The sequence below is a fragment of the Hippoglossus stenolepis genome, chromosome 3 (genome assembly GCF_022539355.2).
Source record: "Hippoglossus stenolepis isolate QCI-W04-F060 chromosome 3, HSTE1.2, whole genome shotgun sequence".
Classification (NCBI taxonomy): Eukaryota; Metazoa; Chordata; class Actinopteri; order Pleuronectiformes; family Pleuronectidae; genus Hippoglossus; species Hippoglossus stenolepis.
Genome location: NC_061485.1, coordinates 30501687 through 30521241, shown reverse-complemented (window position 1 = coordinate 30521241; position 19555 = coordinate 30501687). Strand labels below are relative to the sequence as shown.

Below are 19555 nucleotides of genomic sequence, written 5' to 3'. Positions count from 1 at the left end.
GTTTTGTAAACAGCACTACAGTACCTCAACACAATGCATGCAAACCGTTCTATCAGTGGGAGTACGTTGAGTTCAAGCTAAGCGAGGTAAGTATGTATTTAACTGCATCTAAACATGCGTGATTTCCATTTGAAGGGTTAGAGTTGAAAAACAGTACAGCGTGAAAAAGAGATGTTATAAAAATGAGAATATAAGATATAATATAAGAATTTTAAGAAATATAACAATTCACTAAAAACTGTTTATGTAGTCTAAATGTGTGTCACACATGAAAAGACATTTACTCTGAAAACATTTTTTGAACAACTGGTCCTTGTCTTCAGTATGTTAACTTTGTCAGCCTTTCTACTTTTCTTTTTTGAGTTTTTTCATTATATTTAAAGCTTGAGTATTATTACTATTACTGGGACAATTTATATGTTCATTTGTATATGCAAGTAGTTTTAGCACATTCAGTCTTAATGTACCCACATGATGAGTAACGTCTTGGCTAGCCCTTAATCCAGTATTCATCAGGTGTGTGTACGTAGATTATTTGGTGAGTGTGAGTATAATAGCATACAATGCTAATGCAAAAGTAAGGCAGGGAATCAGCAGACTCTTTCCAATAATTATTTTTTTGTTTTAATTTTTTAATACAGGGGTATTAAATTAAAATTGAGAGAGGTCCTAATAAAGAAAATTTCAAGAATATCATTGTGTCTATATATCATTATGATTCACTGCAACATATATTAAAACATTAGATGTATCAACATCATTGTGACTGTCAGTTCAAAGAAACTTTAATGCAATAATATATAAAAAAAATTTGAGCTGGAGGGATTATAAATAAGTACGAAAAATAAATGCTAGAATGGTGTAGTGTTGTTTCACATTGCTGCATTTAACAATCTCAACGCTCTCAGAACATATGAACAAATGTTATTGAACTGCCTGTCGGATGAAAGAACATGAGTCTGTTCAATCTTGATAAAAAACTCTTTTGTCTTCTCTTCAGGCCATATGAATTTACTTTTCTCACTTTTCTCTGAGTCAATTTTCCCTGTCTATTCGCCCTTCTCTCGTCTGTCCAGGCCTGTCCACTGACTTTGCAAGGAATGTTCATCAGTATGCTTGGATTTGATTGGCTGAGTGGTGTCACGTGAAATGATTTACAATGCATTCAACTGGTCTGTTTCCTAGGCCACTAAACAGGCTAGAAAAGCTATGCTGGTTAAGATTGAAAAGTTCCATTATCAGAATTTGACAACTCGAAATTATTTTTCTGTTATAGGTTTGGGTCTGGATTGGCCAGCATCTGGGTCCAGGTCTATAACAGGGTCCACCTATTAGTGACCCCTATTTTATTCAACTATGTAATTAAACTACAACTGTTTTTCTTTAATGTTTTAATTGGGTGATCTAGTGCTGTTTTTTACTTTAACTGAAGCCCACTGTTCCAGAACTGCTCTGTATGTGATGTACCTAACACAGTCAGGCGGGCAGATGCGGAGTCCTGGTCAATCTCAGATTTAACAGTGCAGGTGTATGTTCCCTCATCACCCTCATTCACATTGGGGATGGTCAGTGACTCATCATCCTTCCTCAGCCTGGGAGAAACAGAGATAGCATATAAATGATTCAATCTGAGCATAATACAAACTGTTGACTGTATTAAAAGTAAGACTACACAGTGTTTGTTTACCATAGTTGAACAACAACAAAAAGATTTTGTTTGCTCTGGAGGAAAATCAAGCTCATGTGTTATTTAGGAGCTGGGTGGAACTATGCGCCACTTGACAGTTTATGTTAGTGAAACATATCCGAGGGGGATTGACCTAATATCTATATTACAAGCAATATGAATTTAAATGGATTACTCAGTCAAGACAAATAAAGAAATATAACTGTATTTAAAACAACAGAAATGGAAAGTCTACCTCTCAGTAGGATACTATAGTTGCAATAGTGAGAGGACTCCTGGACACTTTAGGCTTTAGGCCTTTTGGCTTAAAACACGGTTTAAATTACTTAGTTTCAAGTTGAATATGACACTTGGATGCGACCACACGAGCAGTATGGAGGGAGTTGGAGGCCGTTGTTTTATTAAATCAGAAGTTTAGGTCGCCAGTTATTTCAATTGTATCATATTCGGCTGCTACAAAGTTCTTCTGGAGTCTCCAGAAGTGTTTTGTGGACTTCAACACTTCACCCACCCCTCCAACGGCATAGTGGTGAATACATGAGTGAATTCAAAATTTTGGGTGAACTATCCCTTTAATTTACAACCTGTATAAATATGTGGTGTTTTGTTCTTACAGGGGCATGAGAAGAGTTCATAATGTATGAGGGGTGTTAAGGCCACCTTTAAGTGCCATTACCTCCATCCTAGATAGAGAGCCTTGTCATCCTTGGTCCAGGTCACAGTGACAGGCAGGCTGGGATCCGACTTCACTTTACAGTTGAAACGAGCTGTGGAGCCCCTGATGGCTGACTGGTGCTCAGGGAATCTGACTATACGAGTTTGCGCTGAGTTGGATGAGTTAGTGCAAACGAACGAACGAACACACCCACACACACACACACACACACACACACACACACACACACACACACACACACACACACACACACACACACACACACACAGAGAGAGACCATTAGAACTCATGTTTAGATGGATGCAGGATATCAGTGGAAGATGAGTTGGTGTCAGATAACAGCACATCGTACAGTCCTTTCAAAAAAGGCACATTCACACCAATACACTTTACAGTGACTGTAGGGCCATATAAATCTGAGTATTAATTTCTTCTCATACTGTAAGGAAAATACTAATACCAAAAAATGACATCTATATAAAACAAGTCTTGTGTTGTGTATGTTCAAACATCCACCCTGAACTCCTCACCTCTGCACAAGAAGTCACAAGAAGCCCGATAAGGGTCCTTGCCACTTGAAAGGCAGCCTTGGTAGATTAGTTGGCTTGTTTTTTATTTCATTCAATGCCGTGCTACCTCGAATGCTACAATGGATATTTTTGAAGTACATTCACAAATGTTTGTTTGCAAGGCATTTTAATAAAAGGCACCTGAGATTTGCATATCATCCGAAAGTGCAAGCTATTTGGCAGAAGGAAAGGAAATCATTTCGTCTTTCACACAAAAATTGTGGCATGATTTGTCATAAAAGGTCATAAAACCTGCAGGAGCGGATAGCTACTGCACATATCGACTGCACAAGATACAAGTCATGTTAGATGGTTACAGGATAACTTCATACCAATATGTTACTGTGTAATTGATGATGATGACTTTAGTTCTCAGGTTTGCTCAGAGTGCAGCAGTATTGCAATGTCTGACCTTTGACCTCCAGGCGGACCTGGTTCTCGGCTGAGCCCAGGATGCTGTTGGCAACACATGTGTACGTGCCCTCGTCCTCTGTTCGAGCCCTTTTGATCTCCAGGGTGCCGTTGATGTAAACACGGTACTGACCACCATCCAGCCCACTGCCCTGTCCATTCTTAAACCTACACATGGTGAAAACACAAGCACATGGGTAAAGAAAAATTATATTAGGAACTAGTTTATTCACCTGGAAGCATCTGTGTAGAATGATTCCAAAACAAGTATGTCTTTGCAAAAAACGCTCAATTCTCACCAGCGTAGTTCAGGCAGAGGGGAACCAAAGAATGGACAATCCAAAAAGGTGCGGTTGTTCTCAATGACTTTAATCAATTGGTTTTTAGGGCCCAGCATCCTCGGAGGCATGTCTATAGGGGAGGGACAGTGGATAAAACTTTTATCATTTTGACATGAAAGAAGTAGATTTTCCGGAAAAATCGCATTTACTTTCTTTAACATAATCAGTCTCCATACAGACCCTCATATTTATATTTTCCGAGATGCCGTAATTGTTGAAGAGTAATGCTAAGGTACTGCATAAAGATGCATACTGCTCCCAGCCAATGTGATTTGGCTTCATTTTGAAATCAGCACACACCCCAACCCCCCTCCATGTCTTACCGAGAACACTGACGAAGGCATTGGACAACAGGTACCCATGCTGGTTGGAGGCGTTGCACTGATAAACAGCACTGCTTCCCATTTGCACTGAGCGGAAGAGGATGGTGTCACCAAGCACCTGTCTGCTCGGGTTAGCAGGAGAGGCTTTTGGGGAAAGGGGGAATGATAGCACTTTAGGACACTGTTTCTGAAAAATTCCAGGACAATAACAATGTAAAAATTGAGGGAAATCAGGCCCCTGCAATAGACGGGTTTAGGGGCAATATCAGAAACCTGAATGAATGAAAGAAAGAAAGAAAGAATGAATAGCTGAAACAGCTACACCTACTGTCTATAGGTTGTCCATTGATCAGCCACTGAATGTTAGGTTTAGGGTTCCCGTTGGCCCGACACACCAGGCGGCCGTTCTCATCCGGGGCTAGCACCAGGTCCGTAGGTTTGTCCAGCCAGTAAGGAGCCGCTGTCAGACACAAGGAATCAGCTTAGCAAGATTGACTCACTCACAAGTTTAAATACAGTAGTTGTGCAAAAACACATAATTGTGACCTCTTCACCTTTAACCTGGACAAAGATGCTGTGGCGTATGCTGCCTAAATGACTGTTGGCCATACACACATACTCCCCAGCATCCTCCTCTGACACACTGATAATCTTCAGGGTCTTGTTGAAATTCTGAAACTTCACTTTGTTTCCTGGCAGGTCCCCGCCCTTCTTGAACCACTTGACGGTAGGAGTTGGTCTGTAAGGGAGGAATGAAACAAACGCAGCTTTGTCATTAATTGAACACTGAACACACTATTATGCAGAAAGAGAAAGTCATCACATTTCAAGATTTTTTTCAGGAGCATAATCAGTTTCCTATCATCCTTCAATATCATTCTTCCAGTGCCGTGTTACAGGTGTTTGGACTACTTACAAATAGTGTTAAATGTTAAATAAATATATAGAACCTAGTTACAAACAGTGTCAGCTATAGTTAATCACCTACTGTTCATAGTGTGTGAATTCACATTTGTCTCCGAACAACATGCTGTTTTTTTTGTTTTTTTGTTTTTTAATTGAACACAGAGATGCTGTGTTTTATAAAACAAGACCATACTACCTAAATCTTATTCATCTTATTTTTTGCAGAGAGAGAGAGAGAGAGAGAGAGAGAAAGTGAGGAAGAGAGAAAGAGAGAGCTCACAGTCCAGCAGCGATACACTCCAGTAGCAGTTGCTCATCTCGTTGCACAATTTTGGAGCTCTCACTGCCTGATGGTGAGAGGAAGGTCGGCGTGGACTCGGATACTTTACGGCCTGCAGACGAGAAATTAGGAGAGGTTACAAAAAACAAACGTTCAGAATTTAATCCAACTGACTAATTACAAACAAGAAGAGATAGACATCTAATGTTGTTCATCTACAAAGCTCTGCTGTTAAAACTTTTTAAACTAAATTACCTAACCTCTCTTCTCTCATATAAAACCAGTACATACAGCACAAGATCCAGTAACTACTTAACCTTAGACAAATCCCTCATGTACGCACCAATGTTGGCAGAACTGGTTTGAGTTACTATGCACCTTATCAATGGAATTATTTACAAACTTCCCTCCAACTACCGCCTTGTATTCCCCTTGGAGATTAACATTTTTAAATTGTGATGTTTTTTATTAATCTTGTGATTGTTTTATTAATTTATTTTTACTGTGTTTTGTTGTTGCTTGTGTTTAATTGTTTGTTGCTAATTGTGAATGTTTCTTGTTCTCATGCCTCTCTTGAAAAATAAATCTCGATCTCAATGTGACTGCCTGATTAAATAAAGATTTAATATTTCCTACAAGGAGCTAAACATCTGCTCTGTGGGCACTGCCACATACATCTAACACTATTATTCTGATCATTTCCTTGTGGCTGTGCTCCATCTTTGCCTTGCTTTGACTCTCTCTGTAGTGAGGCCAAACACAGACATAGCAAAGACTTTGATCGAAAACTAAAGTAAAGTAGCTGATAAAATAAGCCTAGTATTTAATTCGGAATGAGATTAGCTCAATATCAAGCTGAAGTATATTTAGAGGCATGTAGTTGTCTTTAGCCTAATGTTAAATCTTCCCATGTGAATTATGCCTTAACCGCAACATGTAATTGGTTGCCATTACTAGACCTTGTAGACCATTAAGGCCTTCTCTAATCCACACAACAATGGGGGAGGATAAATCTATGAGCACATTTACTGGAATAGTACGACATTAGTTTTGCTTCACTTGAAAAAAGGATGAAACTAAACTGTGAATAGACTTTTGAGTATCAGACTGAGATGTAAGCAAAGTGCTGTCTTTGTTTGCGGCTTAACACAAACATGTGGCATTTTAATCAGGTATGAAGTCGATTGTAAAGTTACAAAACTCAATCCTTTCTCAAGGAAGGGAAGATAACTTGTCTTGGTTTGTTGAGAATTTAGCCTTGTTGTTCAGCACATACAGAGGAATAACTTTCTAATACTATCTCAAACAACAGTCAAGTTAAAAGCCAATTAATTACAATGTGGATGAGATTTTCATAGTTTTGGTTATCATCATTTATCAGTTATGGTAACATTGTAGTCATTTCAGAGATGTGAGGACAATGACATTGCTGGAGAAACAGCATTTAGTGGTACAATTGAAAGTGAGGCAAACTGAAATGTTGTGTGCATATTAATTTTGTTATAGCCATTTTCAGACAAGACCTCCAGAGAATGCTTTGAGAATTGGGTCCGGACTTTCTAGGGAAGTTGCCTCTTACACATGCACAATGTAGGAGGTTCTCCACTTAGACAACCACACAAGAGCATTCAGGTGAAGTTTGGTGCAGCAGGCAGAGACAGGATGTAACGTATAAATTTGGCTGCTGAGATCACGTGTTTTTGTGTACTGCACATCAACACCGGCCCTTATCAGCAAGAATTCTCTTGACATCCTCATCGGTGTCTTCTATGTGAATGGCTCTGCGATGTTGGTTTTCCCTTCTTCTAAATGTTTGCATCTGTCGCGTGTTAGAAACATCATCAACATCCCAACTCATTCGTGGAGAATGGTGCGGAGGATCCTGTGATGTGTTATCACATAAGCTCCACCGGACTTTCTGTAGATTTGATACTAGTGGACTAGACGGAGAAATACTGCAGAAAGTCTGGAGGCTCTTAGTCGGACATTTGCGTTCACACATACAGTCTGGAGAATGTCCGAAGGATCTCCAGAGTTTAGTGCACATCAAAATGCACCTTTATTTCAAAATTGTGTTGATGTTATGCTGCTTCTGTTTCGGTGTATGTTAGCCAATATCTACACTTTCTGCAAGATCAGCAATTACTTTTGGTAAATAGAATATTTCACTAACCAACAGAAATCATAGCCAAACATATAAAATATGATTCAATATGTAATAAAGCAGAATTGCCCTATAAATGCCACACAAATCTGAGAAGAATCTGTCAATGATATTCCATTACTAGTAGTAATTGTTTGCAACTACACCACTGACTGAACCAATTAAAAATTCTCCTTATTTTTATACAGTCTTGTTTTTCTGGATCTTGATCACTACTCAGGGTTGTAGACAGCACATTACCAGACTGCTCCAACCCAAGCACGAGTACCTTTAACACCATGGACACCAAATCCAGTTTGGGAAAGATACAGCCTGCTGACAAGTGTGTGGGATTAAATTAACATTGGGCTCCTTTGTAATGGAGATCTTTATGGGATTAAAGCATATGTTAGCAGGGAGTTTCTCCACTGGCAAACAGAGAGGAGTGGGTGAGGAGGATTGGTTATTGTTAGTGACACTGTGAGGAGAAGAAAAATTACAAGAGAAAGAGCCTACAGAAGACGAAGGCGTCAAGGGTCAGTGGCAACATATGCCAAAATGCTTAGGCACACTATCATTATGATGGATAGCTATGGGGATGAAGTAAGCACCCTGGAAACATGGCAAACAGCATGAAAAAAAGACAAATGTGGCCTTCGCATCTGTGTGTGTTAATAAGAGATAGGTTACAAAGTAGCTAGTATGTGTGAATGAGTGTGTGTTAGTAGCTGTGTGTGAACATGTCAACAGCTGTCTCTATCACTTGCTCACACTCACACAGAAACGTGTATAAGAGTAGAGGTAGGAGGAGGCAAAGCTTATTAATATACATACATGACTATTAATGACCACGGCATGAATCCAGACTGATTATTCAACATTTGACCTAATTCTTCTCATCGGTATCCTCAGTCCTACTGGAACTAAATTGGCAAGCCTGATCAGTCACACGGACTATGTGCTCCCTAAGGGACATATCCAGTCTTCCCCTGGGCTTCCTGAAAATGGAATATTCTGATTATAAACTGAATGATAATAAAACTTTAATATAAGCAGGCCTTGTTGGTCAGACTACACATACCTTGCTATTTTTTTAGATTCAAATTTGGGAAACATCAAATAATGATACATTTTAAACTGAAGCTTCACTCAAACAATGGAGGATGTTCAGAAATCAGTAAATGATGCAACACTCTCAAATGTCCTTAAACTCCTAAAATGTGGCCCAGATAATGTTCAGTTGTTTTTCTATTACTACATGTTGTGAACTGCATGATTTCATAGGGGGTACTCAATCTAAGGGTGTATAATTTTGTTACATGGATATTAAGGGTGCTTTTGAGTAGTCCATTGAGATTAGGAAGGTTCCTAACTGAGTGAAATGATCCGGAAGTATTTCAGCAGCTGCCATGATAAGAGCGTTTCTGATTCTCTAAATCCTAACTTATCTCCTTAGCATCGTAAACACTAGACCATCATTATGACAGGAAAAGAGAAAATGTAATCCCACAATTCTTTGTGGCAGCATCAACATTTAAAGCGACGCAGCCTCGTAGTGTGTAGGCAAACCCACGTTAATATGAAAAATCAGAAGAGATCTTTAATTCTCTTGTCATGAACCAGAACTGATGTGAATCCACATATGATTGTCTGATCTCCTGATTTCCTTGCTGCATCTACATCTATATCTGTCCAGTCAGGATTCACAATGCACAACAAGCATATTGAACACAATATCATTATCAGAACTAAATATAAATCTCATTTTAATCCCCAGATGTGGACTGCACACAAAAAAAAAATGTCTCCACGTATATTCCTCATGTTATTATTTCAACATTTCAGTCCAATCTAGTTAAATTCTATTTAGCTTAAAATCTATTTTGTTGCTTCTTTCTGTGAGTAACTGATAGCAAAATATTCTCTCTCTAAGAACTAAAAACATCTTTCCTCAGAACGTGTCATTCTGTTTTGGACAGGAAACTTTACTAAAACTGGGGTTGAGGGCCTATCCCATTTCACCCCTTCTTCCTACCCCTACAACTACCCCTTGTTTTCGAGGGTTATCTTGACGTCCCTTGAAACGGAGTCACAAGGGACGTCATCAGAAGTCGTCGATGTAAACAGACAAGACAAAACGTTTTTTAAATATATTTTATATTGATAACTTCAACCCAAAATGCCTTAAAATAAATTCAGCAACACATTTTCACTTTTCCATATGAAACCACACAGGGAATTCTACGCCTACAGAGAGCAGTTAGGAGGTTAGATCAGTGGACAGCTTCAGCCAGCAGGTTAATGTTTCTAGCCATGTAATTGTGGGGCGTGACTAAACAGGTAAACAGGAAGTGGAGCTGTCCTGACAGGAAGTGACTCACCACCATAGGGGTCAGTGGCATTGTAAGATGTTTCATTATATGGCTCCTCTGAAAAAAAGGCACACATAGTGGATCATCAGTCCACACAAAAACAAATACAGAGGGCATGATGGCACATAGTGGTGTTGAAGATACACGAGCAAAGCCGAAAGAAAGGCTTTCATATTACATCCAGAGAATCCAATATTTCATGTCTTCACTTTTCTGGTGCAAGCTGTTACATTCCATTTTAGTTTATTGGTATGTGATCAAAACACACAGCAGACATGACTTTCTCTCTCTCTCTCTGTGTGTGTGTGTGTTGTCTACTCACTGGTGAGAACTTTGAGTGTGAAGGGGTTCTTCTGCTGGATGGTGTGTGTGAAGAGGAAGCGAGCATTGCAGCTGTAGTCTGTGTGAGCATCTTGAGCAACAACATTGGAGAAGTACAGGTCTCCATTCAAACCTGTAGACACTCTCTTATCTTGTGATATTGGGTTCATAGCTAGAGAGAACAGGAGGAGCACAGAGGTGGGATAGAGGGATACGGAAAAAAGGAAAAGAAAGAGATGAAAGAGATGAAATGAAACCACATTAACAGCAACTATTAGACACTTGAGCATCACTCATGGCTGTATTTACATACTACAATTAACTATTCCTTTTCTAAAAGCCCTGGACCAAAGACATGGATTTGCAAATTAAATGTTAAATTGAAACATGAACTTTAATTTAAAAAACAAACTTCACCTTGGACAAGTACAAAACAAAGACGTATAGAGGAACATGGAATACACCCATTATGATTGTCAGGGAAAATGAAGATAAAGTAACACTTTATTTCATTGGCCTATAATTTCCTGAAGGTTTCTTGGGAAGTTTTGTGGATAGAACTATGTAATAGCTGATGCCAATCTGCTAATACAAGAACAATGTCAGTATTCTGTCTGAGCATTGCTTTATTTAATTCCAGGAAATGTCTTGGTATATTACTGGGAAATTATTCCGAATTTTTCAGCCAATAAAATAAAGCATTCCTAACACCACAAATGGATTAGAGCATCATGTTTAATATGAACATTAACTGACACTCCTGACCTATATCTTCAGGATCTTATACACTTCACTCCACCCACATAATTGATGGATTGAATAATAGTATGAAGGAGCAGGTGTACAGAGGTTCCTAATAAAGTGCTCAGTGAGTGTATTTTAGCCTGATCATAGCTGTTCCAACCACACACATTCCCTGCAGTGTCTTAATTTGAATTAGCCACCTTCACTGAAACAAAGCAGAAATTTAATTACCAAGAAATTGCTGTCACCATCAACTGAATGTCATAAAAGTAGAATAATAAAATGAAGGCAAAGATCATTTTAATACGAACCACTAACTCGCAGATTGCATATATTTTTACAACCAGCTGTTCAAGTCAGCTCTGGTAACCCGGTTGCTGTGTCATCCTACAGTCACTAAAGGCAAATGTTCACCCACACAGATGTCCAGACAGTTTATCGTCCACACTGTGTGACTGCACAAACTGATGTGAGGTGGTCAAGACAGTGCCCCAGGACTAATCAGCACCCAGCCAGTAGTATTCATCATGCGTTGGAGTGTTGAAGTGTCTGGGCTATATGACAAGTTGATATGATGTGTTGTGGTTGTGAAATTATATGATTGTGTGTGTATCATACAGAATGTTAACTGAGTGGGAAAAGTTCTCTTGAGGTGATTGGGCCATATTGCTAATTCATCTATTTTCTAACTCAGAAGGGCATCTTTATTGTTGTGAAATTTTCATCTCAGAGGTACAGGTACATCCTCAGGTTCTAAAAGTTGTATTCTGTGTTATTTTACAAGGTAACTTTGATGGTTCCTCTCTATGGCCATAAGATTGCCTCTGTCTGAAAGGGACTCTCTCTCTCACACACACACACACACAACCTAACATGGGAGAGGTGAGGAAAGGATGTCAGAGTGGCTCAGGACTGAAATGTCTCCTTCAAAGTGCGGAGAGAGAGGAGGTGAGAGAGAAAGGACAAGAGGATAAAAACTAAATCATAGGATTAGGTTTAAAGTATATCAGAGGACTTTTAGCCTAAAAACACAGTGTAAATGACGCTGTTTTGAGTCAATTTGAATGTCGGGGCCTCTGGACACTTGGATGACACCACAGGAGCAGTATGGAGGCATGTTATGTTTTTTCTGTTGCTTTATTACGTCTCAAGTCAATGTCACCATTTACTTGAATTGTATTGGATTTGGCCGCAACGCTGTTTATGCCTGAAACTCCAAAAGTGTTTTGTGGACTCAAACACCCTCCCCTCCATCGGCATAGTGGTGAGCAGATAATGACAGAATTTTCATCTGTGGCTGAACTATCCCTATAAGAGATAAAACTGCACCTAGTTGTCTGATAGTGTCATTTTTACTGGCTAATGCACAGAAAATCAGCAGGACACACATACAACACACTTCATTAGGAAGGAGAAATAAACCTGTATGTAGGTGTATATATGTGTGTAATTGGTGCTTACCGCTGCTCATCCAGAAGGTAAAGGGAGGAGGTAGTCCTGGTGGGGGGTTACAGGTTAGAACCAGTGGGGAGCCTTCAGTCACCACCACTGGCTCCAACACCTCCTTGGGCCACAGAGGAGCCTCTGATGGACAGAGAGGGGGAGGCAAGGGAGAGAAGAAAAGGAGATGATAAATGTGATCACATAGAGGTGAGGGAAGGATTTTCATTGTAATGATGAGATGATGAGAATGGAGCTTGTCATTATTGTTCTTGGAGTTTATTGGTTATACTGACAAAATGAAAGGTGTTTCTGCTGATTGAAGTTGTGGGCAACACAGTAGTATTAGTGGTCATCAAATTCATAAATTTCTTAAACATCAAATTGTTTAAAATAGGTCAAATTTGCTTAAAGAACCCAACACAGCATTCTTTGAGACAAAGATCAAGGTTTATCACTGTAAAAACCATTAGAACGTTTCTGATCACTCTGTGATCTCAGGCCTTCTATAAAACATATTGTCTAAGTCGAGCAGTAGAGATGGAGACTTATTTACAAGCTGAAGAGCCAAGACACAATGGAAGACAGATCAGCAACACATAACCGTAACAAAAATATCAAAAGGACTACAACATTCTATTTTTGCAAATAATAAGTAATAATATATACATATTTTTAATTTGTATTCACATACATTCAAGGATTTTAAAGATGTGTAGGAACCCTGAATAATATTTAAAACTTTTTCTGCAAGAAAGGATATGACAAAATATCATCAGAATTAGATTATTGTGTCATGACGTGTGTAAGTTCTTACTTGAGACCCGCAGCAGGATTTTGTTGGACAGAGCTACTCCAAAGTCATTGGTAGCAAAACATTGGTACTCTCCTTCGTAGTCCTCTGGTCGTCCCCCGCTACGGAAACCAATCTCCAGTGTTCCTGAGCGTTTTCGCATAGTCACCCTGGGATCTTTCCCAATGTTGAAGAACTTCCCATTCCTTCGCCATGAAAACCTGAGCAACAAAACAAAGAGCCAAAGAGTTTCATTGTTGTAATATTGCCTGGACCTGAAGCACACTGCGCTGTCCTCTTTATGTCTTCCAACCCAAAAAGCCACTGTAGTCACAGGACATTTATCTCAAGAAGCTAACATACCATTTATATTTGCATGATGTAAGATATCCCCCAGCAACTAAACACCTCAGCACAAATTTATATCCAGGCAAATGGTTGTGTGAGAGTACACTCAGAGAAAGGTTAGAGTGAGTGCAACACAACTCTGTTGATTGTTATACGGCCATTGAATGGGAGTTATCAACCCACGTCTGTCCCATACATATGGGCTGGTTGGGGCCTACTAAACCAAGGCCCAGGAGGCTATGATTACGTGCTTTGAAGTTTGTTATCAGTTGTTTTTATTATTATTATTATTATTATTATTATGATAGATAGATGGATAGATAGATAGATAGATAGATAGATAGATAGATAGATAGATAGATAGATAGATAGATAGATAGATAGATAGATAGATAGATAGATAGATAGATAGATAGATAGATAGATAGATAGATAAATAGATAGTGTTTTTTCTGGTGATCAGACTTTATTTGATCTTGCATTTGAGACTTTGTTGGACATTTTGTAGTTTCTGTCTCAGCAATAGAAAATGAGTCTGACATCCTTTTTCATTCTTCAAAACAGTCACTATCAAAATACATGGATTTATGTTGTTTAGCTTATACATAAGAAGAATCACCAAGGTGATTTTTTAGGAGGAGACGAAGAAGGAAAGAGAGACGTGGGCTGTAATCATGTTAACATGGACTTATTGTTAACAGCTAGAAAATGAGTAACTCCTTTGCTTGCCATGAATTTGCTACAAAAATCTATCACACAGCACAGCCTCTATGTAATAGTGCTGTTGCTTAATCCTGTTGCATGTGGTGCTCCCTGATTAGTGAAGAACACTGAATATGCTTACATAACACGCCTCTATTTTTAGTGAGCAGTGTGGATTTACAAAAGATGCTTCCTGTCATTTTTAAGTGAGTTAGTCAATTGGGGCGTGTTTGAGTTACAGCACTGAGCCTGAACAATCGTCTACTGTTGACGCACTGGAGACCATTGCTGTTTTTTGGTGTGTGTTTGTAGTCAGACGCTGATTGTGAGAGAATAAGTGAACGATCCCCTTCCCTGAATGTTTCATGAGCATGAATAGTCAACTGAGTGCATTACTGGAGGACAATGCCTGTCCTGGGAATGGGAGAGCCAGTATGTGTGCATGGGAGAGTGGCTGAGTGCTGTATTGTGAGGTGTGTGTGTGTGTGTGTGTGTGTGTGTGTGTGTGTGTGTGTGTGTGTGTGTGTGTGTGTGTGTGTGTGTGTGTGTACAAGTATTTGGATTGGTGTCCATGTGTATGTGTGTCTGTGTGTCTTACGTAAAGCCAGTCTGTCTCCTTATGAACAATGTACCACTGTCCTGAGCTGGTCATACCCCCACTGATGTAATCACTGGAGGCCCAATGTGTGTGTGTGAATTATGTGACTATTTCGAAGCAGATGAATACTGATGAATGAGTGTACATCACAACAAGTTTCGAGTGTGCTTTTGTGTTGACATACATTTTTTGTCTGTGGACTAGAAGAAAAAAGTAGTACTGTGGTATTGTAGAAGTTTCACATTTCACAGTTGAGTGACATGACTTATAAAAAGAGCAGTAAACAAAAACGTTTTACAGGACAATCACAAGCAGGGTTTAAATAATTAGAAAATACTGTATAAGAAGACAAGCAAGCAAGAGTTGAATAAGTTTGCAGCAGCTAGAACAGACAGTCAGACAGAGTGATGAATGTAACTGAATGAAAAATTAAAATTTTCCTTCACCTGAAAATATCTAGAAAGCTTTTCTGATTTATGTGTTACAAGACATCAGCTAGTCAACTCAAACAAAACAATAACATTGCTTATCTTAACAGTGATCAGTGCTACCATAGGAAAATAATGAAAGTTATGGCTCAGCTTGATTCCAGAGCTTATACAAATGAAAACACAAGTTTCATAAATCTCAGTGAGAGATGACATACTGTACATAGATGGAGGGATGTGCATCTTCATCACAGAGGCCGATGCTATACTCATCTTGAATGATCACATACATGCATATTTGATTGCATTTGTTTGGATCTTAGACAGAGAGCAAACCAAAACTGATTCCAATACTGCAACTCATTAAGCATCTGTTAATCTTTGACTTTGGCTTTTCACAAATGGCATTCGGTGTGCATCAAGCAGGTTTCACAAGAGGCCCATTCTTACAGAGAAAATGGCACGTTTTCAAACAGAGAATTTGTGCGGGAGTCGTGTGGCTATGTACAACACTTTGAATTGCCTTTGTGTTTGAAACGTACTATATGAATAAAGCTACCATGCATTGCCTTTTCTGCAGAACAAGTAGCTGGGCGGGGCATTGAAAAGCACAGCAGACTACTTGTCAAGCAGAGGCTGTACAAGGCATGCAGACAGGTGTCACACTGAGTTTAAAGGTTTGTTAGAGGGCAGCAAAGGAGCTTTAGGGCAAGCAACCATTCATGTTAGGGGAAAGGGGGTCACTGAAAAAGGAAGGGTGGTTAAGATGAAAATGTGCTATTGTGTGTGAGAGAGACACAGACGGTGGAGGACAGACTGGCAGGAGAGCACATCAGAGTGGCACTGTCACCCCTCATAATTCTCACTGGCACGGACAGACCAGAGTCAATGGAGATAGAGGAGTGGGGAGGGCAAAGAGAAAACCAAAAACAGACTGAGCAGGGTGACAAAAGGCAGCAGAGGAGAGAAATAAAGACAGAGAAAATACAATGCGCTTGAGTGAATGGATTAAATGATAAACAGTGGGAATGCATCACATGAGCCTTCCCTGCTTTGTCCTCAGCTTCATATCCCTGATTAGAATCTAGCTTGTTTGTTCATTTTGTCACATCAGTCTTAGTGTGACCTTTTCAGCATGTTTTCAGAATTACTGTCAGATTTGTGAAACGTGTCAAACTATTTAATTTTGCTAACCTTTAGCCACTCAGCTATTGTTCTTTAATGTCCATTATGGTTTAGGTTAAGTTAATAGTAGGCAAGTAGTAGCTAGAGTAAATGAATGTAAGTCAATGTAATGTCTTCTGACACCATGGAAATACGACTCTTAGTGTGTGTGTTTGTGTGTGTGTGCTTACGTTGGCACTGGGTTGCCCTTGGCCTCACACTCGATGATGATGTTATCTCTTGGGTCGACAATGTAGTCCTTCACTGACTGTTTGACTATAGTGGGGGGTTGCTTCACTGTGGAAGGAGGAGGGAGACAAAGAAAGGGTTACAGAAATTTGGTTGTGTATACATAATGAACACACACATTCATGCCCATGCACACACACACACACACCGTTCTGCTTTGCATGTCATTTCATTTCAGCTACTGAAAACTAGTAGCTAGTGAATTATGTACTTAAAGATCGATACATTGATTTCTTGCGTTACAGTAATAAAACCAAATGGAGAGACATTAGATGGCAAGAACTGAATGCCGACCAAACAAGAATATGTTTGAGTTGCAACATTCATGTTCAACTCAAAACAAGGTCATTTACACCATGTTTTAATCCTAAATGACCGCTGATATCTTCCTACGAGGTGCATTCAGGGACCCTCAGACAACCCATCGTGTAGCTAAGTCCGCTTCTGTTGGACCTTTAGGCTTAAAACACCGTTTAAATGACCTTGTTTCGAGTCAAATATGAATGTCCGGGCTTGCGGACACTTGGATGACACCACACGAGCAGTATGGAGGCATGTTATGTTTTTTGTGTTGCTTTATTACGTCTGAAGTCAATGTCACCATTGACTTCAATTGCATTGGATTCTGCTGCAACAAAGGTTACCCCTGAGGCTCCAGAAGTGTTTTGAAACACTTCACCCACCCCTCCATCGGCAAAGTGGTGAGTAGATAATGAGTGAATTTTCAGTTTTCAGTGAACTATCCCTTTAATCTTCTGCACAATCCTTAATATATTAAACCTATTGTCATATTTAAATTTTTAACATATTTTTTATAAATGTTATTTAAATCTCTATATATGTGACTAGGTTGTTCACTTATTGCTCTTGTACTTAAGGTTCCTGACTTTATCTTTCTTGTTAACTATAGTACTTACATCTAAATTTGATTTATCTTTCCCCCAATGTTTCTACTTAATGTTTGTTATGTACCAAACACCAAAGTAAATTCCTTTAATGTTGAAAACCTACAAGACAATAAGTATGATTCTGATTCTAATGAAACTAGAATTGCAATGCTTTGTTTGTATGCATCCGCCACCCAGTGCATTTTCAGTCTACATACATTTCTTTACCCAGACACAAATGAAGTCACCGTGACCTTTGACCTTTGACCACAGTTAATCTTTGAGTCCAAGTGAAAACTGGTCAAAGTTTGAAGAAGTTCTCTAAAGACAGACTTAAGATATCATGTTCAAGAGGCCAAAACATACTTTATGAGGCCACTGTGACATTGAACTTTGACCTTTCAGGGTTTCCACTACCTTCATTTTGCAGCGGCCTGTTCCCCCTACCTTACTCGCCTATTGACCTCCGCTCACTTTGCACTTAAACAATAAACACCAACACTAAACAGAAGTTATTAGGACTTATACAGTACCTGAAGATTACTTTTTGTTTGTTTGATTCGCCAAAGTCTTTATGAGTTACATATTTAAATACACTAATAAAAAGTCCAATATTTTGTGCAGACTAAGTTCACCTGCCCCACACAACAGGAGACGAGACGTACACAGCCAGGACTTCAGGGTTAAAGTGGCCGGAATGATCCGGATTTATGATCCGACACTATTGATTAATAACTGACTAAATGTGATAGTCATATGGGATTTGTTGACAGTAAGAAAATATAGAATATCACATTTCTATAATTTCCACAGATTTTTTCCTTTTTATGTTTGTTTGAATGAAAGGTGATGATCAGCTCACACAACACAAGATAAGTAGCACTTCAGAGAGCCAGCTGCCTCTGTAATTGAAACTCTTCAAGCTAATCTTATATAGAACTGAAACAGCACTGTATTATGGCCTATATAGCCCTTGTGTTGCTATGGTAACCATAAGAATATAGGTGTAAAGTAGCATGCATACTCGTGATAAAACCAGGCTATGAGAGCTATGGCACACAACACTCTTTTATATAACATAACTACCCATGAGTTATCCAAGCACATGTGATCTCAACATAGGCACACTAATTGGTGTTAATTACTGTTAATGTGTTCCTACAGAGTGATCTGCTCATGAGTGCAATGTACTGTATATGTGAGGGTCTTTAACCTCTATGGAACAAGGGGGGGGGAAATGTATTAGAAGCAAACACCGTTCTGTCTTTTTCACAGTCAACATTAGAAGCTATGAGCTAAACAATGAGCTGGTGGGAAAGAGGCATTAAGAGTGGCATGTTAAAAAGAAACACTTACGGTCTTGCTGGATCTTTGCTGTTAGTCCAACGTAAAGCCAAAGAGAGACAAAGAGACAGGTGGACAAAGTGTAATGTGATTGTTAATTATATCAAAGACAAAAACATTGATAATACTATGTTAGACATTTTTATATTCATCTTGATTATGTTATAGCTCAGTGGTTCCCAACTGGTGGAGTCCATTTTGAATGGGTCACAAGCAAGTATTTCAACTTCTTCTAGAAAAGAACTATGTTGGTCGACCTCAACTTGAAGGGAAATCTGGACCAGTTGGGGACCGTTGTTACAGGTTAAATACATACATTATGTTAAAAAGCTTATGTGAATAAGTATCTATATTAGTGTGATCAACACAATGAAACAGAGAAACAGTGACAAAGGACTCATCTAAAATGAGTTCCTACATCATAAAAGTATGAGTAAGGAGGAAGAGAAAGACCATACACAAGTTATGCTTTAGATCGTATATCCAACACAATAATACAATGTCACATACAATCTCAAGCGGGTTCATTCTATGACAATTAACCATCTAGTTACATAAGGGAAATAGAACTATAATTGTGTTTACACCTTCACATGCATGGATGTATGTGGAGGCCACCACATGAACTTTTTAAAGAGCTGTAAACTGTGTGTACTGTTTACTATTCTGGACAAGCCACAATATCCCACACAAAAAGAAAGATACAAGACATACTAAAGGTCTAGGATTAATGACTTTAGATTGTCAGGAGAGAGTGGAGCTCAATGCTCACCAGACTTTGTTTAATTTTATCAGAGTTTATGTGTGGTGGTATCAGATTCTGCACATG

General features: G+C 39.0%; 1 protein-coding gene across 26 annotated transcripts in view; it reads right to left on the bottom strand.

The window, feature by feature from the left end:
- The window catches only part of nfasca (neurofascin homolog (chicken) a), a 122297-nt gene that overhangs the window by 33465 nt on the left and 69277 nt on the right, over positions 1-19555 (bottom strand). For 18 of the 26 annotated variants that reach the window (XR_004695066.1, XR_004695068.1, XM_035151927.2 and 15 more), the window contains 14 exons: positions 18739-18756; positions 16438-16543; positions 13031-13227; positions 12235-12357; positions 10031-10201; positions 9718-9765; positions 5194-5305; positions 4562-4746; positions 4336-4467; positions 4008-4151; positions 3643-3754; positions 3345-3511; positions 2364-2511; positions 1468-1592 (listed from right to left, as the gene is read on the bottom strand). Coding sequence is in view for 24 of the 26 variants with exons in the window: in XM_035151927.2 (XP_035007818.1) it covers positions 1468-1592; positions 2364-2511; positions 3345-3511; positions 3643-3754; positions 4008-4151; positions 4336-4467; positions 4562-4746; positions 5194-5305; positions 9718-9765; positions 10031-10201; positions 12235-12357; positions 13031-13227; positions 16438-16543; positions 18739-18756 (1788 nt within the window). In the remaining 2 variants the exon portion in view is untranslated. The remainder of the gene's footprint in view (positions 1-1467; positions 1593-2363; positions 2512-3344; positions 3512-3642; positions 3755-4007; positions 4152-4335; positions 4468-4561; positions 4747-5193; positions 5306-9717; positions 9766-10030; positions 10202-12234; positions 12358-13030; positions 13228-16437; positions 16544-18738; positions 18757-19555) is intronic. The other 8 variants (XM_035151938.2, XM_035151950.2, XM_035151939.2 and 5 more) reach the window with 3 other exon arrangements.